The sequence below is a fragment of the Schistocerca nitens genome, chromosome 5, assembly GCF_023898315.1.
Source record: "Schistocerca nitens isolate TAMUIC-IGC-003100 chromosome 5, iqSchNite1.1, whole genome shotgun sequence".
Classification (NCBI taxonomy): Eukaryota; Metazoa; Arthropoda; class Insecta; order Orthoptera; family Acrididae; genus Schistocerca; species Schistocerca nitens.
In genome coordinates, this window is record NC_064618.1 from 487863716 (window position 1) to 487890538 (window position 26823).

Below are 26823 nucleotides of genomic sequence, written 5' to 3' on the forward strand. Positions count from 1 at the left end.
CGTGCAATTCTCTGTCGCGCACTCGCCGCCCAGACGACAGTGAGTTAAATAAGGTGTCTCCCTTACGAAGAGGGTTAACACTCCTACATACCCAGTGATGTTGCACCCAGTCTGCATAGAGTGGCTTGTGGCCAGCAAGTGCTACAGAGGGCAGTTTCGGTGAACAGAACAGACCATAACGAAAGGCACGTGGCTCCTGCAGTTTCAACAATTCCTTCATTGCACGCTCCCATTGGCTGTTTTGTGCAGATCGTCTGCCTGACGCCTGCTCTGCGAAAGAAGTACCTGCATTACCAAAGCGGCCCTCTGCACGCAAAGCTCAGAGGGCGGGTGGCTGACAGCCGTCACTGGGCCGGCCTTGTGGCCTTGCGGTTGTAGGCGCTTCAGTCTGGAACCGCGTGACCGCTACAGTCGCAGGTTCGAATCCTGCCTCGGGCATGGATGTGTGTGATGTCCTTAGGTTAGTTAGGTTTAAGTAGTTCTAAGTTCTAGGGGACTGATAGTGCTCAGAGCCATTTGAACCATTTTTGAGCTGTCACTGGACAAGTGGGTGGGGGAGCTACAGTCTGCAGCGGGAAAGCTCTTAGAACTCGTGAAAGTCAGTCACCAGAAGTGCTGTACCTTCTGGCCAACAGTCCACCCGGCGCTACCAAGGCTCGTCGAGAGCCGGCCAATTTACCAGCCTAGTACAACATATGAAATTAATCGGAATGACGGTTTTAGAGGGACGTTATGACCTCTGCGATCATCTGTGTCTAAAACTGAATATACAATCTTGCAACACTTAATCAGGGTAAAGAGAATCGTATCTAATTGCTGGATGGTTGAGGAGGGAATAATAGCAATAAAAATGAAACAACGGAATCGCTACAGCCTGATGCGTTTCAGTATTAACCTGCCATGAAACTCGGGTTTTTCATTTCGAGACAAAATTCAAACGCCAAAGAATACAGTGGAAGTTCCCTGAATCACCTGTCCATAATAAATTAAGAAACGCAACCATCAGCTCGGAAGGTCATGTGAATCGACCATGCTCAGATTTTCCGTGATTTTTCGAAGGAGAAACGCGCTTTCAATAGTGTGTAGCACTCAGACGTGGTGGTTATAATTGAAATGTATTCAGAAGTACTGGCTGGCTATAATTAAAGTGCAGCCGCTCACAGAGGCCCAGTGTGGGCTGTAATTGTCATATTGTAGAGAAACGCGGTAGATATGCTAATGCGACAATCTATCTACATCTACGAGTACATCCATACTCCGCAAGTCACCTGACGGTGTGTGGCGGAGGGTACCCTGAGTACCTCTATGGGTTCTCCCTTCTATTCCAGTCTCGTATTGTTCGTGGAAAGAAGGATTGTCGGTATGCTTCTGTGTGGGCTCTAATCTCTCTGATTTTATCCTCATGGTCTCTTCGCGAGATATACGTAGGAGGGAGCAATATACTGCTGGACTCGTCGGTGAAGGTATGTTCTCGAAACTTTAACAAAAGCCCGTACCGAGCTACTGATCGTGTCTCCTGCAGAGTCTTCCACTGGAGTTTATCTATCATCTCCGTAACGCTTTCGCGATTACTAAATGATCCTGTAACGAAGCGCGCTGCTCTCCGTTGGATCTTCTCTATCAACCCTATCTGGTACGGATCCCACACCGCTGAGCAGTATTCAAGCTGTGGGCGAACAAGCGTACAATGTGGAAACGATCGACGCTGGAAAAAAAAGTTGCAATTTTGGCCGCCAGGTGCATATCTGGCGCTGTCAGCGCAGGAAAGTCGTGTAGAAATCTTTTCATATGTAATGGATTAGGGCAGAAAAGGTCCAACAAGTGAAAAGGCATAATGTTGATTTTGTTATAACCACTTAATATGAACACCGGAAACGTTGACGAGATGCTGTGCAGCGCCAGATTTGCACCTAATGGCCAATATTAGAACAAATTTTTTCCAGAGTAAATCGGTTCCGCATTAACGTATTAGAATATCTACCAGTTTCGCTGACATACGATAATTATGGCCCTCCGTGAGTAGCTGCACTTTTATGCCGGCCGCGGTGGCCGTGCGGTTCTGGGCGCTACAGTCTGGACCCGCGGGACTGCTACGGTCGCAGGTTCGAATCCTGCCTCGGGCATGGATGTGTGTGATGTCTTTAGGTTTAAGTAGTTCTAAGTTCTAGGGGACTGATGACCTAAGATGTTAAGTCCCATAGTGCTCAGAGCCATTAGCTGCACTTTAATTACAATCACCATCTCTAGGACTTCAGAAGACGACTGTGCAGAAATGACGAAACACGTAGAATAATGACACACTTCACTGGGAAGAGCCTATCTGCATATTAAGATTAGTACTACTTGCCGTGGGGTGGTTGCAGATCGCGCCACTAGAGGACAGACGTGTCAGAACACGTAGATAGATTATCCGCTTCTTTTTGTGGCATCGAAATAGTTCGCTCTTGCAGGTGATCAAATTCCCAAAGCGGCCTGCTGCCGCTTTGTCTTCGTAGGTGGCAGCAGTGATGAATGAATTGCTTGCTTGTAATGCGTTTGCTGTGTCACAAACGGTACGCATAATGTGAGTTAACGCTTGGAGAGACTCTGTCCAGTGATATGTGTCTGTTTTCTGTGTGTCTTGTCGTTTGTATGCAGTCATCTTCGGAGGAACTAGTGAATAACCCTACACTTCCTCTTAAAGACAATGCTCGGCCTCATACGGCACAAATTAAGCTGGAAACTATTAGCAAAACCGGTTGGGAGCTACTGCCTCATTCTCTGCACAATCTTAATCTTGCCCATTTCCGATTTTTATCTGTTTGGCCCGATTAAAGAAGTTTTTTGTGGCATCATGTTAACTGGCAATGTAGCGGTAATGAATTCTTCGCTCAGGCGATACAAAGAGTCTTCATAAGACCGGAAACGTGCATAGAATATATACGAAGACAGTAACTTGTTCTCCAAAGAACAGTTACTGTTGATGACCGTGCAGCTTTTCCCTGGAATAAATGATGACTAACTGAAAACCTCAGCTGCCGACAGGTGTTGTTGATATACCTCGATGTGGACAGCTGAAAATGTGTGCCCCGACCGGGACTCGAACCCGGGATCTCCTGCGTACAAGGCAGGGAAAAGCTGCACGCTCATCAACAGTAACTGTTCTTTCGAGAACAAGTTACTCTCTTCATATATATATATATATATATATATATATATATATATATATATATATATATATAGGCTACCCAGCCATTGACCTTCGTTTGTGCGAATGCGCACAGGTTGCCCATACTCTTACGAGAATCGCCAAAGCAAGCGTGAGTAATGAGTGGTTGGGCAAATGTCTATAAGGTACAATGCATATGTAGGATTGTGGACAGTTGGGAATGTGAGTCTCACGGGAAGCGTGCAAGGGATAAGTCCCTGCGGTCACGCTATTCATCTGTGTCCTCGGTGGCTCAGATGGATAGAGCGTCTGTCATGTACGCAGGAGATCCCGGGTTCGAGTCCCTGTCGGGGCACACATTTTCAGCTGTCCACATCGAGGTATATCAACAACACCTGTCGGCAGCTGAGGTTTTCAGTTAGTCATCATTTACGTGCATAGAAGTTGGTGGGTAGTAAATGGAAGAAATACAAAAAATTAATTGATTTATGAAACCATTTTTACTGCACAGCTATTTGTCTGTTCATGTATTCTATAACCTTAGTACAAACATTGTACTCCTCTTGTCGTTCTCTGAGCTAAGGCGTATTGTCTTTCCCGCTGTGTTGCAGTCCGTCGACCAGCTGGTAGTCGTGCAGAAGGAGCTACAGCAGTGCGTACAGGATGTGGATAAGACCAAGAAGCTTTACTTCGACGAGGAACACAGCGCGCACGACGTCAGGGACAAGGCCAAGGACATCGAGGAGAAGTGAGTACCGCAGCACTCTTTACACATCACTTATCACCATCAGTCACTATACTAAAAACCTTGTACCATGATCCCTCTCCTTTCACTCATATATTAGCATACCATGGGTAAATTAAAAATATGCATCATCGTTAACTGGATACGAGAGATAATGATAAAGTTTTAATTAACAACTCGAAAATTAGAAGTTAGGCAATTACACTACTGGCCATTAACATTGCTACACCAAGGAGAAATGCAGATGATAAACAGGTATTCATTGGACAAATATATTATACTAGAACTGACATGTGATTACATTTGCACGCTATTTTGGGGCATAGATCCTGAGAAATCAGTACCCAGAACAACCACCTCTGGCCGTAATAACGCCCTTGATACGCCTGGGCATTGAGTCAGACAGAGCTTGGACGGCGTGTACAAGTACAACTGCCCATGTAGCTTCAACACGATACCACAGTTCATCAAGATTAGTGACGCATATTGTGACGAGCCAGTTGCTCGGCCACCATTAACCTGACGTTTTCAGTTGGTGAGAGACCCGGAGAATGTGCTGGCCAGGGCAGCTGTCGAACATTTTCTGTATCCAGAAAGGCCCGTACAGGACCTGCAACATGCGGTCGTGCATTATCCTGCTGAAATGTAGGGTTTCGCAGGGATCGAATGAAGGGTAGAGCCACGGGTCGTAACACATCTGAAATGTAACGTCCACTGTTCAAAGTGCCGTCAATGCGAACAAGACGTGACCGAGACGTGTAACCAATGCTACCCCATACCATCACGCAGGGTGTTACGCCAGTATGGCGATGACGAATACACGCTTTCAATATGTGTTCACCGTAATGTCGCCAAACACGAGTGCCACCATCATGATGCTGTAAACAGAACCTGGATTCATCCGAAAAAAAGACGGTTTGCCATTCGTGCACCCAGGTTCGTCGTTGAGTCCACCATCGCAGGCGCTCCTTTCTGTGATGCAGCGTCAAGGGTAACTGCAGCCACGGTTTCCGAGCTGATAGTCCATGCTGCTGCAAACGTCGTCGAACTGTTCGTGCAGATGGTTGTTGTCTTGCAAACGTCCCCATCTGTTGACTCTGGGATCGATGAGTGGCTGCACGATCCGTTACAGCCATGCGGATAAGATGCCTGTCATCTCGACTGCTAGTCATACGAGGCCGTTGGGATCTAGCACGGCGTTCCGTATTACCCTCCTTAACCCACCGATTCCATATTCTTCTAACAGTCATTTGATATCGACCAACGCGAGCAATGTCGCGATACGATAAACCGCAATCGCGATAGGCTACAATCCGACCTTTATCAAAGTCAGAAACGTGATGGTACGCATTTCTCCTCCTTACACGAGGCATCACAACAACGTTTCACCAGGCAACGCCGATCAACTGCTTTTTGTGTATGAGAAATCGGTTGAAAACTTTCCTCATGTCAGCACGTTGTAGGTGTCGCCACCGGCGCCAACCTCGTGTGAATGCTCTGAAAAGCGAATCTTTTGCAATTCACAGCATCTTCTTCCAGCCGCTTAAATTTCGCGTCTGTAGCACGTCATCTTCGTGGTGTAGCAATTATAATGGCCAGTAGTGTATCTGGTTGTTTACACTGCGCAACAAAATTAAAGGGTCACGTTTTCGGAATCCCTCAGTTATCTGCCATTCCGGCGCAGCGGTTTGAAATTTGGCTGAACAGTGCCTAAGACCTCCATCTGTAGTGGTGCAGAGGAGTGGCGCCCTGCGACATCACCCTCAGGCTCAGCGACCCTTCAAACAGCAAGGTGTCGACAAATGCGGAAAAAGAGAACACAGTTCAGAAGCTCAAGTGAGCCTTCAGATGGGTTAATGGTGTCACATTGGCATCAAATTTCACCACAATTCTGCCAAATGCCACCGTGCACCTCTAACACGATGGAAGGTCGTCACACGCCCTCTTATTCAACACTTCCCCCTTCTTTTGCCCCTCTGAAATGATCAGAAACGCGAGACCCAGCCTTGAAGTCACGCGCTTTTCGTCTGCATCTATAGCTACATCTGCATGGATACTCTACGAATCACACCTAAGTGCCTAGCAGGGAGTCGATCGAACCTCCATTATTCCACTCTCGAACAGCTTGCTGAAAAAATGAACACCTGTTTCTATCCGTGCGATCTCTGATTTCCCTTATTTTATTATGATACACGTTTCTCTCTATGAAGGTCTGCGTCAGCAAAATATATTCGCGTTCGGTGGAAAAAGCTGGTGATTGAAATTTCGTGGGAAGATCCCGAGGCAGCAAAAAAACACCTTTGTTTTAATGATGTCCATCCCACGTCTCGTATCATGTCCGTGACTATCCTCCATTTCTCGATAATACAAAACGTGCTGCCCTTCTTTGAACTTTCTGGATGTACCCCATTAATCCCATCTTTTAAGGATCCCACACGGCTTAGCAGCACACCAAAAGAGGATGGGCAAGCTTAGTATAAGCTGTCTCTTTCGTAGAACTGTTGCATCTTCTAAGTGTTCGGCCAGTAGAACGCAGTCTTTGGTTCGCCTTCTCCACAACGTTTACTATGTGTTATTTCCAGTTTAAGATGTTAGTGATTTTAATCCCTAGGTATTTAGTTGCGTTTATGGTCTTTAGATTGGATTGGTTTATCGTGTAACCGAAGTTGAACGGATTCCTTTTAGCGCTCGTGTGAATGACCTCACAATTTTCATTATTTAGTGTCAAATGTCAATTTTCGAACCATACAGGCATCTTATCTAACTGCTTTTGCGATTGGTTTTGATCTTGGGATGTCTAATAGACGATAAACGACAGTACCATCTGCAAAACAACCTAAGACGGCTCCTCAGATTATCTCTTAAATCGTTTATATACATGAGGAACAGCAGAGGTCCAATAACACTACCTTGGAGAACGCTAGAAATCACTTCTGTTTTACTCGACGGCTTTTCGCTAGTTAGTACGAACAGTAACCTCCCTGACAGAAAACCACGAATTCAGTCGCATGACTGAGACCATATTCTATAAACACGCAATTATATTACAAGCCGCTTGTGAGGTACGTTGTCAAAAGCCTCCTGGAAATCCAAAAACACGGAATGAATTTCAAATACCTTGTCAATAGTTCTCAACACTTTGTGCGATAAAGAGCTATATGTATTTAACAAGATGTTTTCTAGATCTGTGTTGACTGTATGTCAACAGACCGTTCTGTTCGAGATAATTCATGATGTTCGAACACAATATATGTTCCAAAATCCTGCAGCATATCGACGTTCATGATACCGGCCTGTAATTTAGTGCATTACTCCTATTGCTTTTCTTGTATACTGGTGTGACCTGTGCAGCTTTCCAGTCTTTGGGTACGGATCTTACGTCGACCGAGCGCTTGTATATGATTGTTAAACATGGAGCTATTGCATCAGCATATTCTGAAAGTAACCTAATTGGTACAGAATCTGCACCGGAAGACTTGCTTTTATTAAGTGATTTATTTCACCGCACCGACGATATCTGCTTTTAAGTTACTCATGTAGCTGTTCAGCTCAGCTGTTCTTGATTCGAAATTTGAATATTTGCTTCGTGTTCTCTGGCGAAAGAATTTCAAAATGCTGTGTTTAGTAACTCTGCTTTAGCAGCACTGTTATTGACAGTAACTTGTATTGCTATCGCACTCAGAAGGAATTTATTATGTCTTGCCGCTAGCATACTTTACACGCGACCAGAATCTCTCTGGAGTTTTTTGTCAGGTTTCGAGAAAAAATTTCGTTGCGGAAAATATTGAAAGCATCTCGTATTGTAGTCCGCGCTAAATTTCGAGCTTCTGTAAAAGATAGCCAATCTTGGGGATTTAGCGTTCGTTTAAATGAGGCATGCTGTTTTCGTTGTTTCTACAACAGTGTTCTGACCTGCTTTCTGTACCATTGGCGATCAAGCCCTTCGTTGTTAATGTATTTGGTATATATATCTCAATTGCTGTCGATACTGTTTCTTTGCATTCAAGCCACAACTGGTCTAGTCCCTCCAGAAGGCGTGAAGTGATTTTTTATATGCGTTTTTGAGTAGATTTTTTTTTCGTTTATTTCTCGTCGATTTGTGAGTTAGGGTATTCAGTCTCAGGCGGCCGAGGGAAACATTTCAGACACGTCGCCGCTCACCAGATCAGACGTACTCTGGCTCCTTTGGAGTCCAGTATGACTGCAGTTTTCGCTCTGCTAGACAGGGAGGAAACACTAGGGATCGTTCAAAAACATTCGACGAAATCTGACCTTGCTATCTGAAGCGTCGCTGAGCTCGAGGGTGACGTCGCAGTGCGCCACGCTTTTGCATCATTACAGCGGAATACATGACATTTATTCACACTCGCCAATGTGGACGGTGTGCGGACATTTGCCACGCCGGACAGCTGCCACGATTTTACCTGCTCCGAAGGGTTGCGTCCCTTGTCTCCCCCTCCTCCTCCTCCTCTTCACCCGCCACCCGACCCATGGAACTGCATTTAGTAACTCCACTTTAGTGGCACTGTCATCAGTAACATTACCGTCGCTGTCGCACAGTAAAGGTACTTACTGAGCCTTTCCGCCGGTTTACTTAACATAGGTCCAGAGTCTCTTTGGATTTTCCGCCACAATCCTATAGAGAGTTTCATTGTAGAAAGTATTAAATGCATCTCGCATTGAAATCCGCACCTCAGTGAAACTACGCCAATCTTGGAGATTTTGCGTTCGTCTAAATTATACGTGCTTTTTTTGGTGCTGCTGCAGCAGCTTTCGGCCGTGTTTTGTGTATCATGTGGGATCAGTTCCGTATCTAATTAATTTATTTGGTATGAATCTCTCGAGTGCTGTTGATACTATTTCTTTAAACTTAGCCCGCATCTCGTGGTCGTGCGGTAGCGTTCTCGCTTCCCACGCCCGGGTTCCCGGGTTCGATTCCCGGCGGGGTCAGGGATTTTCTCTGCCTCGTGATGGCTGGGTGTTGTGTGCTGTCCTTAGGTTAGTTAGGTTTAAGTAGTTCTAAGTTCTAGGGGACTTATGACCACAGCAGTTGAGTCCCATAGTGCTCAGAGCCATTTGAACCATTTCTTTAAACTTAAGCCACATATGGTCTTCACTTACATAGTTTGGAAGGATTGGAGACTGTCTCTTAGAAATACGTCAACCGAATTTTTAGCTGCTTATATAAATAAATATATTTCGCGTTTAGTTTTGGTGAACTTCTTTGTTACGGAATTGAGCCTCTCTACTACTGTGTGTCCACTAATCCCTGTATCCGTCGTGATTCTCAGGATTATTTGTGGCTAAGAGGTCAAGTGTGTTTTCGTAACCATTTACAATTTGAATGGCCGCGTGAACTAATTATTCAAAATAGTTTTAAAAATGCATTTAGAACAATTACGGAAGTTGTTTTCTATCTACAATAGGGTCTGAAAATGTATTTTTGTCAACATATGGTAGATTGAAGTTACTGCCGACTATAATTGTATGAGTAAAGTACCTATTTGTGATGAGACTCAAGTTTTCTTTGAACTGTTCAGCAACTGTTTCATCTGAGACCGGAGGTCGGTAAAAGGAGCCAGTAGTTATTGATTTATTCCGGTTGTCGAATATAACCTCTGCCCATACTAAGCCACAGGAACCATCTGCTTCAATATCGCTTGTAATCAGGAACACACATTAAATTATTTTTCCTTAAGTTGTACTTCTTGTTTCTGTTGTAGTGTAGATAATCACAATTACGGCTTTTCCCTTCAAAACTTAGAATGCTTTATCTGTGACCCTGTAAATACCAGAGATAAACATTGTAGAACAACAACGTATGTTACAAGCATAGCATTCTGTATCACTTCATTTTCTTATTTCTAACATTTTAAAATTGTACATCGAATTTAGATGACATTTCAATCATAGATATTCTATTTAGTGATCGTATTTTGAGTCGTGTTTTGAACATTTTCCCGCTACACTTTATTAACTGATGTTTCGCCGCAAGGGATATCGGACTTTAGAGAGTAAATTAATATGGAGTATGTCGTTCTTCTTTTCAAACATTCGCATACCCATTTCTTCTTTCCTTATTGTCTTTTGGGCATGCAGTTGTTGTAATTAAAGCAGTCACAAATCCAGTGATCAAAAAGAAGTGGTTAGCGTACATTCGCATTCTCTTTACATCGTTCCTTTCTTGTTGCTCCCATGGCGATGGACCTTTTCTATCGCAATCAGTAAGCGTGAAAGGAAACTACCGTACAAAGGGATCTACATTTATACTTGGCAGAACTAATTACATACTGACATAATCGTCGGTATTGCTTTCGTTTCCTAAAAGTTATAAATATTTCGATTTCGGTAAAGAAGCTCTGTATTTCGCCAGATGTCGAAGAAGAAGGTCCCTTACGTACTGGTTGTATCGAATAAGATGTGGAGATGGTGGTTTGAAAGCGTACAGAAGAAGTACGAGGAAGGGCGTCCCTTACCTGAGGTTCAAATGGCTCTGAGCACTATGGGACTTAACATCTTAGGTCATCAGTACACTAGAACTTAGAACTACTTAAACCTAACTATCCTAAGGACATCACACACATCCATTCCCGAGGCAGGATTCGAACCTGCGACCGCAGCAGTTGCGCGGTTCCGGACTGCAGCGCCTAGAACCGCGTGGCTACCGCGGTCGGCCCCCTTACCTGTGGGATCGCTACTCAAGCTACGTGGCGAAGGGGTAAGTGTGGCAAATGTCTGGCACGGCAAATGTCCGGAGTGGCAAATGTCCGACGTTCATGTGGACAACATCCAGCTGTATAATGGAAAGATGGTGTTCTGTATTAGTGCAACGTGCCACAAGGGTGCAGCAGCGACTGGACGCTCGCTTCAGATAAGGACTTTTTCTGCCCGCCCGTCCACACAATGCACGGCCGAACTGTCCGGGACCAGAGCGAGCCGTTACCGCCAAGCAGCGCACACGTTTCTGTAACTGTGTTTCTCAATATAGCCTACAAATACAGTCCACTTTTACCAATTATGTATGTGCTTTAATTTCAGCCGCCCTTCCTTTGCAACGAGTGATATGCCATCGTTTGCACTGTGGAAGGAGCGAGGCAGCACAGAATTTACCGCGAGTTTTGCGGCTGCCTACAGATGGTAACGGAAATTTTTGCCAGACCGGGACCCGAACCAAGATTTGCCGCTCATCGAGAGCTGTCGCCTTACCATTAGGTTATGCTAGAACGACTCACGGCCAGACCAAAACTTCCATATGCCGTCAACCACATGTCTACAGCCTGCACTTGTACATTCATTACATAAAATTTTAATTGAAACTCGCTTGCCAGTGTCGGCAGAAAAAATACGATATTTCTGTGTTGTTTTGAAATACGATACAATGTATGCTTGTACGAAGGGACATTGCATCATACTTCGCAACAACAGAGGCACTGCAATAACGTTCTGGAGAGGGAGAATGTAGGCAACTTTGAGCGAAATTTCAAACGTATGCGTCGGCACGAGAGACAATTACGTGGTTTCGGATGAAAGATCCTCTAATTTTGTTGCGCACTGTAGACTGACAGAAGTAAAATCGCAACACCAAGAAGGGTTGAGCGACGTAAATGGAAGTTGGTAGGCCTGTTTCTACATCTGAAAGATGACGTCTATTCAAATTTCGCGCCAGTTGTATAATAGTGGCGCTAGTAGCGCTACTATGAGGATTCAAAGCAGTTTGTTCTAAAAACGCTCTGTGCCATGAATGGAAGTCAAACATGGACGATGAATAGTTTGGACAAGAAGCGAATAGAAGCTTTCGAAATGTGGTGCTCCAGAAGAATACTGAAGATTTGATGGGTAGATTACATAACTAATGAGGAGGTATTGAATAAAATTGGGGAGAAGAGGAGTTTGTTGCACAACTTGACTAGAAGAAGGGATCGGTTGGTAGGACATGTTCTGAGGCATCAAGGGATCACCAATTTAGTATTGGAGGGCAGCGTGGAGGGTAAAAATAGTAGCGGGAGACCAAGAGATGAATACACTAAGCAGATTCAGAAAGATGTAGGATGCAGTAGATACTGGGAGATGAAGAAGCTTGCACAGGATAGAGTAGCATGGAGAGCTGCATCAAACCAGTCTCAGGACTGAAGACCACCACAACAACAACAAGAACAGTCATGAGGGTAGTTACCTTTGAGATTTGACGTGCGGGGTTAATGCTAGTCAAGAATGCCTTTAAGGCGACAGAAACGCTATTATTAACACCGGAGTTTAAACGAGGTGGTGTAAAAGAGCTTCGAGAAGCTGGATGTACCTCTTACGATATCGCAAAAAAAAAAAAAAAAAAAAAAAAAACAACTTGGCAGGGTTCTGTCCACTGTACGTGATTGCTGGCAGCGGTGGTCACGAGAAAGGATGGTCACAAGCAGACCGGGCTCCCGACGACCATGTGGCGCTAACGCCCAAGGGAAGACCATCATATTCGGTGCAAGACTCGCGCATCGCACAGCAACTACGGTTTGAGCAGTAGTTCGCACCACAGTGACACAACGAACTGTTACAAATCGGTTGCTTCAAGGAGAACTCCGAGCCAGACGCCTTATAGAGTGCACCTCAAACCACCGCCATTTGCGACTTCTGTGGGTCAAGCGAGAGCTCAGTGGAGGGAGGGGTGGAGGCCTATTGCATTTTCTAATGAAAGCTAGTTCCACCTCAGTGCCAGTGAAGGCCGTGTGTTGGTTAGAAAGAGGCCAGTTGAGGGCTTGCAATCAAACTGAGTGCTAGCCACGCTGGACCTGCACCTGGTGTGGGAAGTGATTTCCTATAACACTGGGAGCACTCTCGGAGATATCCCACGCACCCAGACTGCAAAATTGTACGTCAGTCTGGTGATCTGAGCTGTTGTGCTGCCATTCATGAACAGCATTCCAGGGAGTGTTTCCCCACATATCGTTGTTGTAATCCAACATGCTGTACAGAGTGTCGATATGTTTCCTTGGCCTGCTCGATCACCGTATCCGACTCCAATAGTGCACATATGGGGCATCATCGGACGACAACTGTCGCGTCATCCACAACCAACATTAACTGCCCTGTATTGACCGTCCAAGTGCCACAGGTGTGGAACTAAATCCCAAAAACTGACACGCGGCACCTATACAACACAATGCTTGCTCGTCTGCTTGCTTGCCGTCAACATTCTGACATTTATTATTATACCAGCACTTCACTTTTGCAATGGCTTATCTCGCACTTACATTAACTTGTGATCTTGCACTGTTCATCACTTACCTAGACAAATGTATAACCGAAATTTCATTAGGCTACATTAATTACTTTTTGGTGCTGCAATTTTTTTCCGTCAGTATATTTTTAGATACAAGTCTACTCTCCTGGTAATAATGCCCTAGAACGCCGACAGAGGTGCCAAACGGAAATCGCACAGCCTATTGATAAAGCGGAGTATCGTGCGGCTTAAATGGGGTGAGCTGCGATGTGTCTGAAATCTTTCCTTCGGCCACCCATAAGAAAACCGCTTGATTTCAACACTGAGTTACGCAGATCTGGCCTCCATTGCAGAGGCGGCAAAAAAAAGGGGTTATGTGCAAAATTCATTTTGTGGGGAACAACTTTGCAACAAGAACTGCTGAATTGGTGCCACTTTTCGGCAAGAATTCGCCGTCATGTGATACAGTGCTTAGGTGTCACAGACGCTTCCAATGTGAAAGACGCAGAAAGACGTATAGAATCATCTCTGTTTGAACAATCGAATACCGGAGCATCACTATCGAGGACATAGTACAAAAAGTCAAAATCTGTCCCGGATCAGTTTCCAACATCTTACACGGCATTTCGATCATGACAAAAGTCGCCGCACGCTGGTTTCTGTGACTGTTCACATCCATTCCATTACGCCCACCAAACTCAGCCATCAGCGCATATTACACATCTGTATCACATCGGTCGAGATGAATTCTTTAGCCGTGTAGCAACCTGGACGAGTGATAGGTGTGTCACAAAGACTCCAATGCAAAAGAGCAAAGCAAGTAGTGGAAACATGTGCATTTACCGCCGCAGAAAAAGGCGAAGACCCAACCATCATCAGGAAAGGTGACACAGTGTTCTTAGGACTATCAGAATATATCGGTAAGGACAAACGATCAGAGTAGCATACTACTGTAATCTCCAGACCACATTGTGGGAGACTGTCATCAGTCGCAGCTGTGCAAGGCGGTACGTTTACTTCAAGGAAACGCTCCAGCTCATTACACGTACTTAGGACACAGTCAAACTTGCTGCTTATTTGCTTATAAAATTTGATCTCACACATCTCCATCGCCGGCCACTGTGGCCGAGCGGTTCTAGGCGCTTCAGTCCGCAACCGCGCTGATAGTACGGTGGCAGGTTCGAATCCTGACTCGGGAATTGCTGTGTGTGATGTCCTTAGGTTAGATAGGTTTAAGTAGTTCTAAGTCTAGGGGACTGATGACATCAGATGTTAAGTCCCATAGTGCTTATAGCCATTTGAACCATTTGAGCATCTCCATCCCCTCCCCTCCATCCCCTCCCCTCCACCCCCATCGTATTTCCCAGACACGCCAGCACCCAGTGAATTCTTTCTCCTTGCTAGAAAGAAAAAACTATTGCAAGCCAATATGAGGACGAGATGATTTTCGAGGTGGAACGCTTCCTGAACAGCTGAAATGCAGATTTCTACAAGCAAGGTGTCCGCCAAGCAACCCATCTTTGGGCAAAGTGTGAATCACCAAGTTCTGTGGTCGCAGCTCGATTTTTTCGAGGTCATGATTAAAACTTTATGGCGCCCTCTTGTACACATCTGTCCTCATCATCTATTGTTGTACACGCAAGGCCAGTCAAGAATGTACACTCCTTTATATGTTGTAATTTGCATGAGATTTCTTCAAGAGTTGAGCATCACGTCTTGTAACAAAGAAGCCTCCCATCTCTATTCACCATCCCGCTCTCCATTTCTTTCTCTCCGTCCTCGAAGCACACCAACGGCATAACATGTTCGACATATTACATGTGTCTAAACACACCTACTCTCTTACCTTCCGCATTTCTTCTCACTCTCCTATGTTTTCCGCTGTTATGACCCTCAGGATATTTCATCAAATACGTGGGTACCCAGTTTGCTACATCCTTCCCCCATGACATTCCAGGAAAAAAAACCGCACACTACGAAGAAGTTATGCAGATTGGTCCTAAATATTCTCACAGGTATCGATGGAAAATGTAGAAATGTAAATTTTGGCGGCCGATGGACGAATGTATGACGCTGTAGCGCCACACGCCACGCAGCTGGAAATGATAAAAAAACATCGGACATGTCGATACCAGGGGCATAAAGTCTTTGAAACTTTTGTTCCGTGTACGCAACTGGACAGTAACTACGCCTCGCAGACATGTGTGTGAACAATATATGCAGATGTGAACATTTGAGATGGGGCACGTAGTTGGGCTTAAAGAAGCCGGTTGTAGTAGTCGGCGAATTGATCCGAATTTCAATAGGAGCGATGCTACTATTCGACAGTGTTGTCAGGAATGGGTGAACCACGGCCGCACGCAGCGTCAAGAAGAAGCGGTCGATATCGAGAGACGGCAGAACGAGAGGACCGAGCAAGCGTCAGTGAGGCACTCAGAGCTGAGACCGCAAGGACCATGAATAGACGACTAACAGAAGAGGGTCTGAGCCGACTGCCTTTGACCTCCGTACACCTACGAGCCCTTTTGCAGTGGTGTCGGGAACATTCGGCCGGAAATCTCATTGACTGGAGTAGAACTGTCTTCAGTGATGAGTCCCGCTTCGAAATGACCCCTGATAACCAGCGAAGACCAGCCTAGAGACATCCCTGACAGTGGTGGGATACCAACATGGTTGTCGTCCGTCATACTATACCAAAACTATGCGCTATACTTTGTGTCGAAAAATATCGGATGTTTTGTTTATTGACAAGCCCCTTCAGAGGAAAGCTTGCCTCTTCAGATATCACAAGACTCGTCTAAAATACATCCTGGTCTACTCTCTTTAGTAATGTTGTAGGGAGATTACCCGACCGGTTAGCTGTACCTGTTAAGGCGCCGCTTCTGAGACGGGGACGTGTGCCGGCTCCACAATGAATCCTCCCGGCGTATTAACGACGAGGGCAGGTGTGATGGGCAGCCTGGTTATGGTGCCGGCCAGCCCGGATGTGATTTTCAGGCTGTTTCCTGGGTGAGTAACGAGATACGATACTGCGTGAAGAGTTTGACAGAGCACTGAAAGACCTGAGTCGAAACAAGGCCCCGGGAGTAGACAACATTCCATTGGAACTACTGACGGCCTTGGGAGAGCCAGTCCTGACAAAACTCTACCATCTGGTCAGCAAGATGTATGAGACAGGCGAAATACCCTCAGACCAAGAAGAATATAATAATTCCAATCCCGAAGAATGCAGGTGTTGACAGATGTGAAAATTACCGAACTATCAGTTTAATAAGTCACGGCTGCAAAATACTAACGCGAATTCTTTACAGACGAATGGAAAAACTGGTAGAAGCCGACCTCGGCGAAGATCAGTTTGGATTCCGAAGAAATGTTGGAACACGTGAGGCAATACTGACCCTACGACTTATCTTAGAAAATACACTCCTGGAAATGGAAAAAAGAACACATTGACACCGGTGTGTCAGACCCACCATACTTGCTCCGGACACTGCGAGAGGGCTGTACAAGCAATGATCACACGCACGGCACAGCGGACACACCAGGAACCGCGGTGTTGGCCGTCGAATGGCGCTAGCTGCGCAGCATTTGTGCACCGCCGCCGTCAGTGTCAGCCAGTTTGCCGTGGCATACGGAGCTCCATCGCAGTCTTTAACACTGGTAGCACGCCGCGACAGCGTGGACGTGAACCGTATGTGCAGTTGACTGACTTTTAGCGAGGGCGTATAGTGGGCATGCGGGAGGCCGGGTGGACGTACCGCCGAATTGCTCAACACGTGGGGCGTGAGGTCTCCACAGTACATCGATGTTGTCGCCAGTGGTCGGCGGAAGGTGCACGTGCCCGTCGACCTGGGACCGGACCGCAGCGACGCACGGATGCACGCCAAGACCGTAGGATCCTACGCAGTGCCGTAGGGGACCGCACCGCCACTTCCCAGCAAATTAGGGACACTGTTGCTCCTGGGGTATCGGCGAGGACCATTCGCAACCGTCTCCATGAAGCTGGGCTACGGTCCCGCACACCGTTAGGCCGTCTTCCGCTCACGCCCCAACATCGTGCAGCCCGCCTCCAGTGGTGTCGTGACAGGCGTGAATTGAGGGACGAATGGAGACGTGTCGTCTTCAGCGATGAGAGTCGCTTCTGCCTTGGTGCCAATGATGGTCGTATGCGTGTTTGGCGCCGTGCAGGTGAGCGCCACAATCAGGACTGCATACGACCGAGGCACACAGGGCCAACACCCGGCATCATGGTGTGGGGAGCGATCTCCTACACTGGCCGTACACCACTGGTGATCGTCGAGGGGACACTGAATAGTGCACGGTACATCCAAACCGTCATCGAACCCATCGTTCTACCATTCCTAGACCGGCAAGGGAACTTGCTGTTCCAACAGGACAATGCACGTCCGCATGTATCCCGTGCACCCAACGTGCTCTAGAAGGTGTAAGTCAACTACCCTGGCCAGCAAGATCTACGGATCTGTCCCCCATTGAGCATGTTTGGGACTGGATGAAGCGTCGTCTCACGCGGTCTGCACGTCCAGCACGAACGCTGGTCCAACTGAGGCGCCAGGTGGAAATGGCATGGCAAGCCGTTCCACAGGACTACATCCAGCATCTCTACGATCGTCTCCATGGGAGAGTAGCAGCCTGCATTGCTGCGAAAGGTGGATATACACTGTACTAGTGCCGACATTGTGCATGCTCTGTTGCCTGTGTCTATGTGCCTGTGGTTCTGTCAGTGTGATCATGTGATGTATCTGACCCCAGGAATGTGTCAATAAAGTTTCCCCTTCCTGGGACAATGAATTCACGGTGTTCTTATTTCAATTTCCAGGAGTGTAGATTAAGGAAAGGCAAACCTACATTTCTAGCATTTGTAGACGTAGCGAAAGCTTTTGACAATGTTGATTGTAATACTCTCTTTCAAATTCTAAAGGGGCAGGGGTAAAATACAGGGAGCGAAAGGCTATTTACAATTTGTACAGAAACCAGATGGCAGTTATAAGAGTCGAGGGGCATGAAAGGGAAGCAGCGGTTGGGAAGGGAGTGAGACAGGGTTGTAGCCTGTCCCCGGTGTTATTTAATCTGTATATTGAGCATGCAGTAAAGGAAACAAAAGAAAAATTCGGAGTAGGTATTAAAATTCATGGAGAAGAAGTAAAAACTTTGAGGTTTGCCGATGACATTGTAATTCTGTCAGAGACAGCAAAGGGCTTGGAAGAGCAGTTGAACGGAATGGACAGTGTCTTGAAAGGAGGATATAAGATGAACATCAACAAAAGCAAAACGAGGATAATGGAATGTAGTCAAATTAAATCGGGTGATGCTGAGGGGATTAGATTAGGAAATGAGACACTTAAAGTAGTAAAGGAGTTTTGCTATTTAGGGAGCAAAATAACAGATGATGGTCGAAGTAGAGAGGATATAAAATGTAGACTGGAAATGGCAAGGAAATCGTTTCTGAAGAAGAGAAATTTGTTAACATCGAGTATAGATTTAAGTGTCAGGAAGTCGTTTCTGAAAGTATTTGTATGGAGTGTAGCCATGTATGGAAGTGAAACTTGGACGATAAATAGTTTGAACAAGAAGAGAATAGAAGCTTTCGAAATGTGGTGCTACAGAAGAATGCTGAAGATTAGTTGGGTAGATCACATTACTAATGAGGAGGTATTGAATAGAATTGGAGAGAAGAGAAATTTGTGGCACAACTTGACTAGAAGAAGGGATCGGCTGGTAAGGCATATTCTGAGGCATCAAGGGATCACTAATTTAGTATTGGAGGGCAGCGTGGAGGGTAAAAATCGTAGAGGGAGACCAATAAATGAATACACTAAGCAGATTCAGAAGGATGTAGGTTGCAGTAGGTACTGGGAGATGAAGAAGCTTGCACAGGATAGAGTAGCATGGAGAGCTGCATCAAACCAGTCCCTGGACTGAGGACCACAACAACAACAAACCATAATATCTTATAATCAAAAACATAATACCAAGGTTCCAATATAAACAACAGCTGCCACCGCCTGCCGATGTACCAGCGTCACTTTGCTCCATAGTTCTGCTTCATACGTATTGGCACGAGTCGGTAGTCTTCGTGACTATGACACGTTTTCAAATGCTGCCAGCCGCAACGTTCGAACAGTTGCTTTGTGACTGCTCTATGAACGTGTGTTCGGGTATTAATCTACAAGGCATTTAGCGATTAATGACGATGAAGATATTCCTGCTCCATCTGGGTCTCGTACAATTCCGATTTCCCACGTCTTCACGAAACGTTTATTCCGTGTGCGTTTTGTACTACAGTAGCTGATCGTTACGTCGCGCCTGAGTTGATAACAATGCAAGATAAAGATAAAAATTCACCCCTCCCCACTCTGAAGCTGCCTTAATCTTCCTCCTCTCCTCTCCTCCCCACGTCATGTTACACTGCCATGGAGAAAGACTATATGTAATGTTTTCAGTCAGATTTTGTCATTTGAAACTTTCACGATAGTGAGTGAAAAAGAAATCACAACTTTTTTTATACAGGTAATAAATAAATTCGCTTGTAAATGTAACTAATAGATTAAAAAATATCTATAACTTACTTTCACACTCGTAAAATAATTAAGTAGTTTCTATGTTATTAGCCAAAGAGAAAGGTCTTTACCATTTAATTAACATGAGATTCAACGTGTAAAAATTGAACTGAAAAACCACTATTGTTGTTTGTAATTTTTGGCGGCCTTGGCACAACTCTACTCCGTAGCGCCGCTAACCGGGCCAAGTAGCGGGTCGCCGCATGTGAACAATCGGCACGTAACTTCAGCATAGTTGTAACAATGGCGGCAGCATCAAAGCTGATCGCGGCTACATTAAAACCACTCACCGGAACAGCAGCCCACGTTGCCAGAGGTGGCATGGTGATCCGTGCCTTCTGAATGTTCGGGCGCGCAGAGAACCGCTTCTCGGTGGTGTCGTGGTTCAACTGGCTCTGAGCACTATGGGACTCAACTGCTGAGGTTATTAGTCCCCTAGAACTTAGAACTAGTTAAACCTAACTAACCTAAGGACATCACAAACATCCATGCCCGAGGCAGGATTCGAACCTGCGACCGTAGCGGTCTTGCGGTTCCAGACTGCAGCGCCTTTAACCGCACGGCCACTTCGGCCGGCGGTGGTGTCGTGTGGAGAGGCCTTTTGCACTTACCTCAGCAAGTCAGTTCCGTCTCTTTCTTTCTGCATCTACTGATTATTTCTCTGTAATCAAACTAAAACGTGAAGCGCGCTTGAAAATACCAGTGGAACTTGTTAAGCATTGTAATTTGGAAAGTAATTCTGAATCTATACGGAATGTAGGCCTAACTGCTGTTGTGAAACTGCTCGACGCCAAAACATTGTATTCAACTATTGTCAGTACTGTCTACCAAATCTCTGTCTATAGCACAGATTCACACAAAAATAATTTACTCAAATATGTACAGAAATTAATTGCTGGAAAACAATTATGAAAATTCAAGGATCGTGGGATTTTCTTGTTAGCAACAGCAATTAAAGAGAGATCTGGTAAAAAAATGACCAATTTTATTCAGAACTAACCATTAAACTGGGAAATTCTGTGACGCTATGCATTACGTTATAATAATCAGAAATTGATAAACTCGTAATAGAGACAACAGATTTGTTCTTTGCTGTAAGCCCATACTGTCTTTTAACTGAGAGAAACATGCTTCATGAGTAGCCGCTGCAAACTGAATATTTATTTATTAAACCACAAACAATCAAAAGGGACCTGTTATCATAAATGTTAACACATTTGCTGTAATCTGACCGAATAATGTTTTACACTTAGAACACATCTTGTAGGAAATGCTATCAACGCATTTGGCATTGGGAGAGAATTATTACAAAAATAAACATCCACTTAAATTAAAATCAGCTTCACAGCGAAGTCGACCATTTTAATCAAAGTCGCACTTATAACAATCATCCATCTTTGGCGAATATGTTACAAAAATGTCAGAGCTTCTTGAGTTCCATTATAGCTCTGTTAAAATTACTTTTTCATTTCCAGTAACATACTGTGTATATAAAAAAATTGGTTTGTAAATTAAACCATTATTCAAACAATTTTACTTCAGTGGGCTGCACGAAGCTGTTACACTGTTTCAAGCACCAGTTCAGAACTTTAAGAATCCCGCATCTCAGTAAATTTTTGGCTCGATTTGCCGTTCAACAGTTAAAACGCTAATGACCAATAAACTGAATCGTTCGGATTGAGTATCGACCTCTTAACTCATTTATGATAAAATTACAAATGATTCCAAATCAAGAATATCACATTAATAATAAATCGTATTCAGCGTTAATTTTGAGATTACAATTTTGTAGTCTGAAATATGAATTTAATTTCTCTTCACTCATAAAATAACAAGTCCTGTCAACATGCAGTATATATATATCTTTGACCTAAGGGTACACAACTTTGCTTAAATACTTCCCTTTAAATTTTATTACACTTTCAACATAGCATATTAACTTAAAATGACAAACATCTGTTACTCTGACAAAAGTCAGTGACAAATGACCAGTCAATTTATACAGCATATACGTTGTATATTTATTGTTAAAAAGTACCTTTCTAAAGACGTATTGAATTTTAACTGAGCCCATAGTGGCTCATTGGCTGAAACTAAAGAAGAAAAAGTAAGCATTGCGAAATTATTTCAAACACAATCAATCACAAACAGTTTGAGATGGATTAAGAAAAATATTTCCATAATACAATATTGTCTTCGTTATACACTTTATCACTTCATGATTTTGACTGTGTAGCAAGTGCAGAATGATATCCCTTCGCCAGCCACGACTTTACATGACGCCCAAGTTCATACCTAGCTACAGGAGGTCCCAGAAGTCTGATGCGTAATAAACTACAAACAGTGCTGATGTAGAGTGAAGATCTCAGTGGTGTCATAATTAAGTTCATTGCAGGAAAGCCACGTTCATACTCCGCACTCGACTCTGCACTGCTGTTTATTACTGATAAGAAGTTTTTTGAAAATTGGTGGCTGTACAAGAATAGTTGGCGCTTCTTCGCTTAGTACTGGTTTCAGGCCCTGTTTGTACTCCCTGAAGTCCTTCATTATTTCACGAAGTCTATTAATCTTAAATCTTTCACACATGCGAAAAATCTCATTTTCTCTGTAAGTGATCGATATGTTTTTAGGCCAGAATTTGGGGTGAATGACCTTCATGTCATTCATAACAACATCGTAGCTTTCAAATGCATTCACTGTTGATAACAGCCTGGACGACAAATTATTTGCCAAGCTGCGATAAAACTGTTTATCAGATATCTTAGAAATATTTGTTCTTTCAGAAAGTTCGACACACTGAAAGATCATATTTTCCAGTGCAATGTTAGCTACATTTGCATGTTGTCCCATTGCATCAACCCGACTTTTAAACACTTTTATTAAAAGTGCAATGTCGTTGTGAGCTTAAACAAGGTTTACGCTTGATCTTTGTAGCTGTAGGGATACATCGGCCAACTCTTCTAAGGCATCATACATTACAGCTAGCTCGAAGACAAAAGATGTAGATGACAATGTATTACAAAGCCCTTTATAAGTAGACCGTTGTTTTGAGTCCCGTTTCGTGTCATCTGATGCTTCTAAAAAATGTTTGTACAGAGCCCTTTAATCTTTCCATAAGTCTTTTACTGCCAATAAACTGGAGGCCATCCAACGAGTGTCAAGCACACGACCGATTTTTAAAATTTCTTGCTCCAAACCTTTAGCAACAACTGCCAGCTCCCTGCTGCTTTTCGGAGAGCAGCTGAAGATATTTCTAATGTTTTAAAGTGATTAATTCCCGAACTTCTTCTATCGTGTTGTGCACTGCGAGTTCTAATCGATGATTCAAACAATGCCAGATGAATAAGTTTTGAAACATTTCCATCACCTGATTTGCGAGGCCAGACTTTCTTCCTAACGTGACAGAAACTCCATCGCAAGTCAAAGCGATTAAATGGTCTTTCAAAAAATCATAGCCTAGACCTAGTGATTCTGCTTTAAAAGTTCTTTCAAGATACCAGAGGCTGTTGTGTCATTTAGCTCAAAAAGAGTCAAAAATTGTCATGGGGTTTCCTATTCCTTTTAACAAGGTTCTAAAGTATACAATCAAAGCGTCTTTGTTTGAAAGAAAAGTGGCTTCATCCAAAAGAAGTGAAAATTTGGAGTCACTCTTTATTAAATTATTTATTAGATCTGATGTCACCTGGTCAGAAATATGAAGCACTATGTTAGAGCAAGAAACATTTGAATGTAGTATTCGGCCCATATCCAAACCATTTTTAATCTGGAGATAAATTTCTGTCTCAAACTTATAAAACGGTCTATTTAACTTTGCTTGCTTATAAGCTGTGCGAAGTACACGCTCAGTAACAACTTTTGTTCCTTTACAATGGAAGCAACTGAGTTCTGAATGTGATGGTTTTCTGCGTTAGTCTGGATTTTGTTCGCTAAACCGTGAGCTTGAGATGTGTGGTGATCAGTTTTTTTTTTCCTAAGAGACGTTAGTTGATCTTTTTTATTTGTCCCATATGAGCTTACAGTTCCTAATACCCATTGCTCACTGAGTTTTAACCCTTTCATTTTTAAGCAACTAGTGTAGATACACTTCTACAAACTTGGCAACCTAGCTTTTTTTAATAATTAACCACGTGGTTTAGATTTATAATCTGTACATTGTTCGATAGACCAACAATCTGGCTTTTTATCATCATTACAACTATCATTACTGTCTATAGATGTTTTGTCCATATCCATATCCGCCAACTTACAGAAATTTTCATTTAGCAACGACGTCGTAGGAGAGGGATCTTCTGCTTTGTTGTTTGCATCTTCTCCTCCAGCCACAGTCGTGGATCGTACATCTAAACTGCGGTTTTCATTGCTCTCACTAACTTTTTGTCTTTTAGGTTTAAAGAAGTCACTAATTTATGTAGAGGTATACATAACTATTAAACTCTCGTGTCTACTCACAGTGAAAAAAAAATGGTTCCAATGGCTCTGAGCACTATGGGACTTAACATCTTAGGTCATCAGTCCCCTAGACCTTAGAACTACTTAAACCTATCTAACCTAAGGACTTCACACACATCCATGCCTGAGGCAGGGTTCGAACCTGCGACTGTAGCAGTCCACGGTTCTGGACTGCAGCGCCTAGAACCGCACGGCCACCGCGGCCGGCTACTCACAGTCACAATGAGTAAATAAACACTACGAACAAACCGAAACAATGCTGTCGGTTCTGAGCAGAAAAACAACTGAACTGCAAGCGACTGACGTACATAGAGTGAGTGAGTAATATTGTTGAATGTGAATTCCGAAAGTGCCTGTTGAATTGTTTGTTGGCTTCTCTGTGAGGCAGCGATGGCTAACAAGGTAAATTGATTGAAATTGAAAAAGCCGTAGACGCGACCTGTCTGAATCGAGGACTACAAAGACCGAATTCACAAACAGACATTATAACTGGAGAACCACTTACGCGATTTACATGATTCTTTCTTTAACTCCCAGATATATTCATTTACTATCGATCAGTATATATTTAGTTACTTTAGGTAGGACAAGAAATAAGCTGTGGCTATAATTGAAAGTCAAGTCGCAAGAAAGTGGGCTGCCGTCGCGCTTTCTTGCAGTATGGTGCATAAACTATTAGAGCAAATTCATTTGATTTAGTAATGAACTATAGACCTCAAAAAGAACCACAAAAATTCGGCGAGAGCATATGTTTGTCTTTCATATTTGAGTCACAACCACACTTTTTCTGCTTGGTAGGTGCTGAAACAGGAGACTTCAGAAGACAAAAATCATCATTATCGTTCAACCGTAATTTTTTATTTAGGTACATCTTTTTGAGCTCTACAATCTGGCACTACATAACGTGATGTAGTTCTTATGGACTACGTAACGTATTTACTTCATATAGCTGATGAAATTTAAACGGCTGAACAGACTTTCAGAAATACAGCTGAACTGTCTCTGGGAGGTGCCGGAAATGGCGGAAATCGCTTGGTGCAGGATCTAGATTTTCCGATCAGCATCATCCACGTCTATGCGGCTTTGGTCAAATTGTTAGCACCATTATAGTACGACTGGACGCGACATTGCATTTGGTCCCTACATCGTCAGCGTTTCATGGGTAAAACTTTGTGCTATTTACAAGTTTTGCCCACATGAAACGTACTGTCCCCTGTACTCCTGCTTAGGAGTATGTTTCCAGCTGCGGTGCCATTTCAGCTGCGCACTGTGATCCACTGTGATGACAAATTAAACAATTACCATGTTGCTAATGGTTTGATATTATATTGTACAGGATCGAATTCCAAGTAACAGTATTACCCAGAAGAAGTCATGTGCTGTCATAACTTCATAGCTGTTGTGCAATTTACTTCGCGCAGTAATGATTGGCAGAAATAAAAAATATAAAAAATAATACGGAAACTGACTAGTGAAATTTTGGTCCAAAATTATGAATTAATTTTGACTCTGTTTGGAAATTACTGTAAATAAACGTTCGCCATCTCAATTAGTGTGAGCGAAATTATTTAAAACTCTCGACTTCGAAATAAATTACTTTATTATTGTAGCATGTTGGCAGGCGTGGACACTCGCAAAGGCACTGAAATCACCATAAAATACAGATACAACAGATAATGTTTTAAAAACAAGCCACTGTTATCACAGCTGAAGGCCTTATACGCTAAGAATGGCAGTTTTTAAGAACTCGCTGCAATTTACAACTTCCGAATATTAAAATATTACAGGTAAGAGACACAAACACAGCAGAAGGCATCAGACGCCAGACATGGCAGTAAATAAGGTTTTAAGGTTTATTGCTAAAAAAAATACCAGTACAAAATTAGATTTTAAGGCAAATAACCACAATTATAGCTGAAGGCCTTACACGACAGGAACGGCAATTACATAAAAAAGTTTAGAAACCTGCTGTAAAACAGCAAAAACAGTAGCAAGGTTAATTAAAAAAAAAACAAGCAACTGATCTTATGGGTGAAATAAAATGATGGTAAACCTTGTAACACAACCCTTACACGGCTAGATTTATTCCAAAAGGCAACCAGAACTATTACCTAGGCATACATAACGTTTAATGTAGGCACTACAAGGTATTATAATAAATAATACAATTTTAAAACACAAGGACCAGTCACAGATGGTGTTCCAGGAATCGACCATCTGACAACAAACACTTTTTCGAGCGATGAGATAGGCAGGCAAGAGTTGCATTCACTTCACAAGATGGTAACTCAGACTAGTGGCAGCCTAACGAATGACTAATGATAACTTGCTGAAGCTACCCGACGTCCGACAAACCAAATGAAACAATATGCCATAGCCGGAAACGGCGGTCTGCACTACGTCCCGAGAATACTGTGTTTAGAATGCACGGAACGAGAAAGGAATCACTACAACCAGAGTAGAAAAATCACCAACCGGCCTACAATCAAGAAAGCTGTCAACTACACGCCTTACCAGACAGCAACGGCAAGGCGAGGAAGCCTACACTAACGTTACAAACCCCCAGGGCAGGTAACTGGGGCGACAGCGGCCACCAGGCTGGTTGAGCTTAACAAATTGTAACAAGCTGAACGCAGTAAATAGTAATAAGAAGTCGAGGAAAGCTAATCAGATCCGCTTTCCCCAAGCACTCCAC

The 26823-nt window shown here is 43.8% G+C and overlaps 1 protein-coding gene across 1 annotated transcript in view; it reads left to right on the forward strand.

The window, feature by feature from the left end:
- The window catches only part of LOC126260547 (protein nervous wreck), a 778787-nt gene that overhangs the window by 517157 nt on the left and 234807 nt on the right, over positions 1 to 26823 (forward strand). The window contains exon 6 of the mRNA XM_049957881.1: positions 3760 to 3896. Within this exon, the coding sequence (XP_049813838.1) occupies positions 3760 to 3896 (137 nt within the window). The remainder of the gene's footprint in view (positions 1 to 3759; positions 3897 to 26823) is intronic.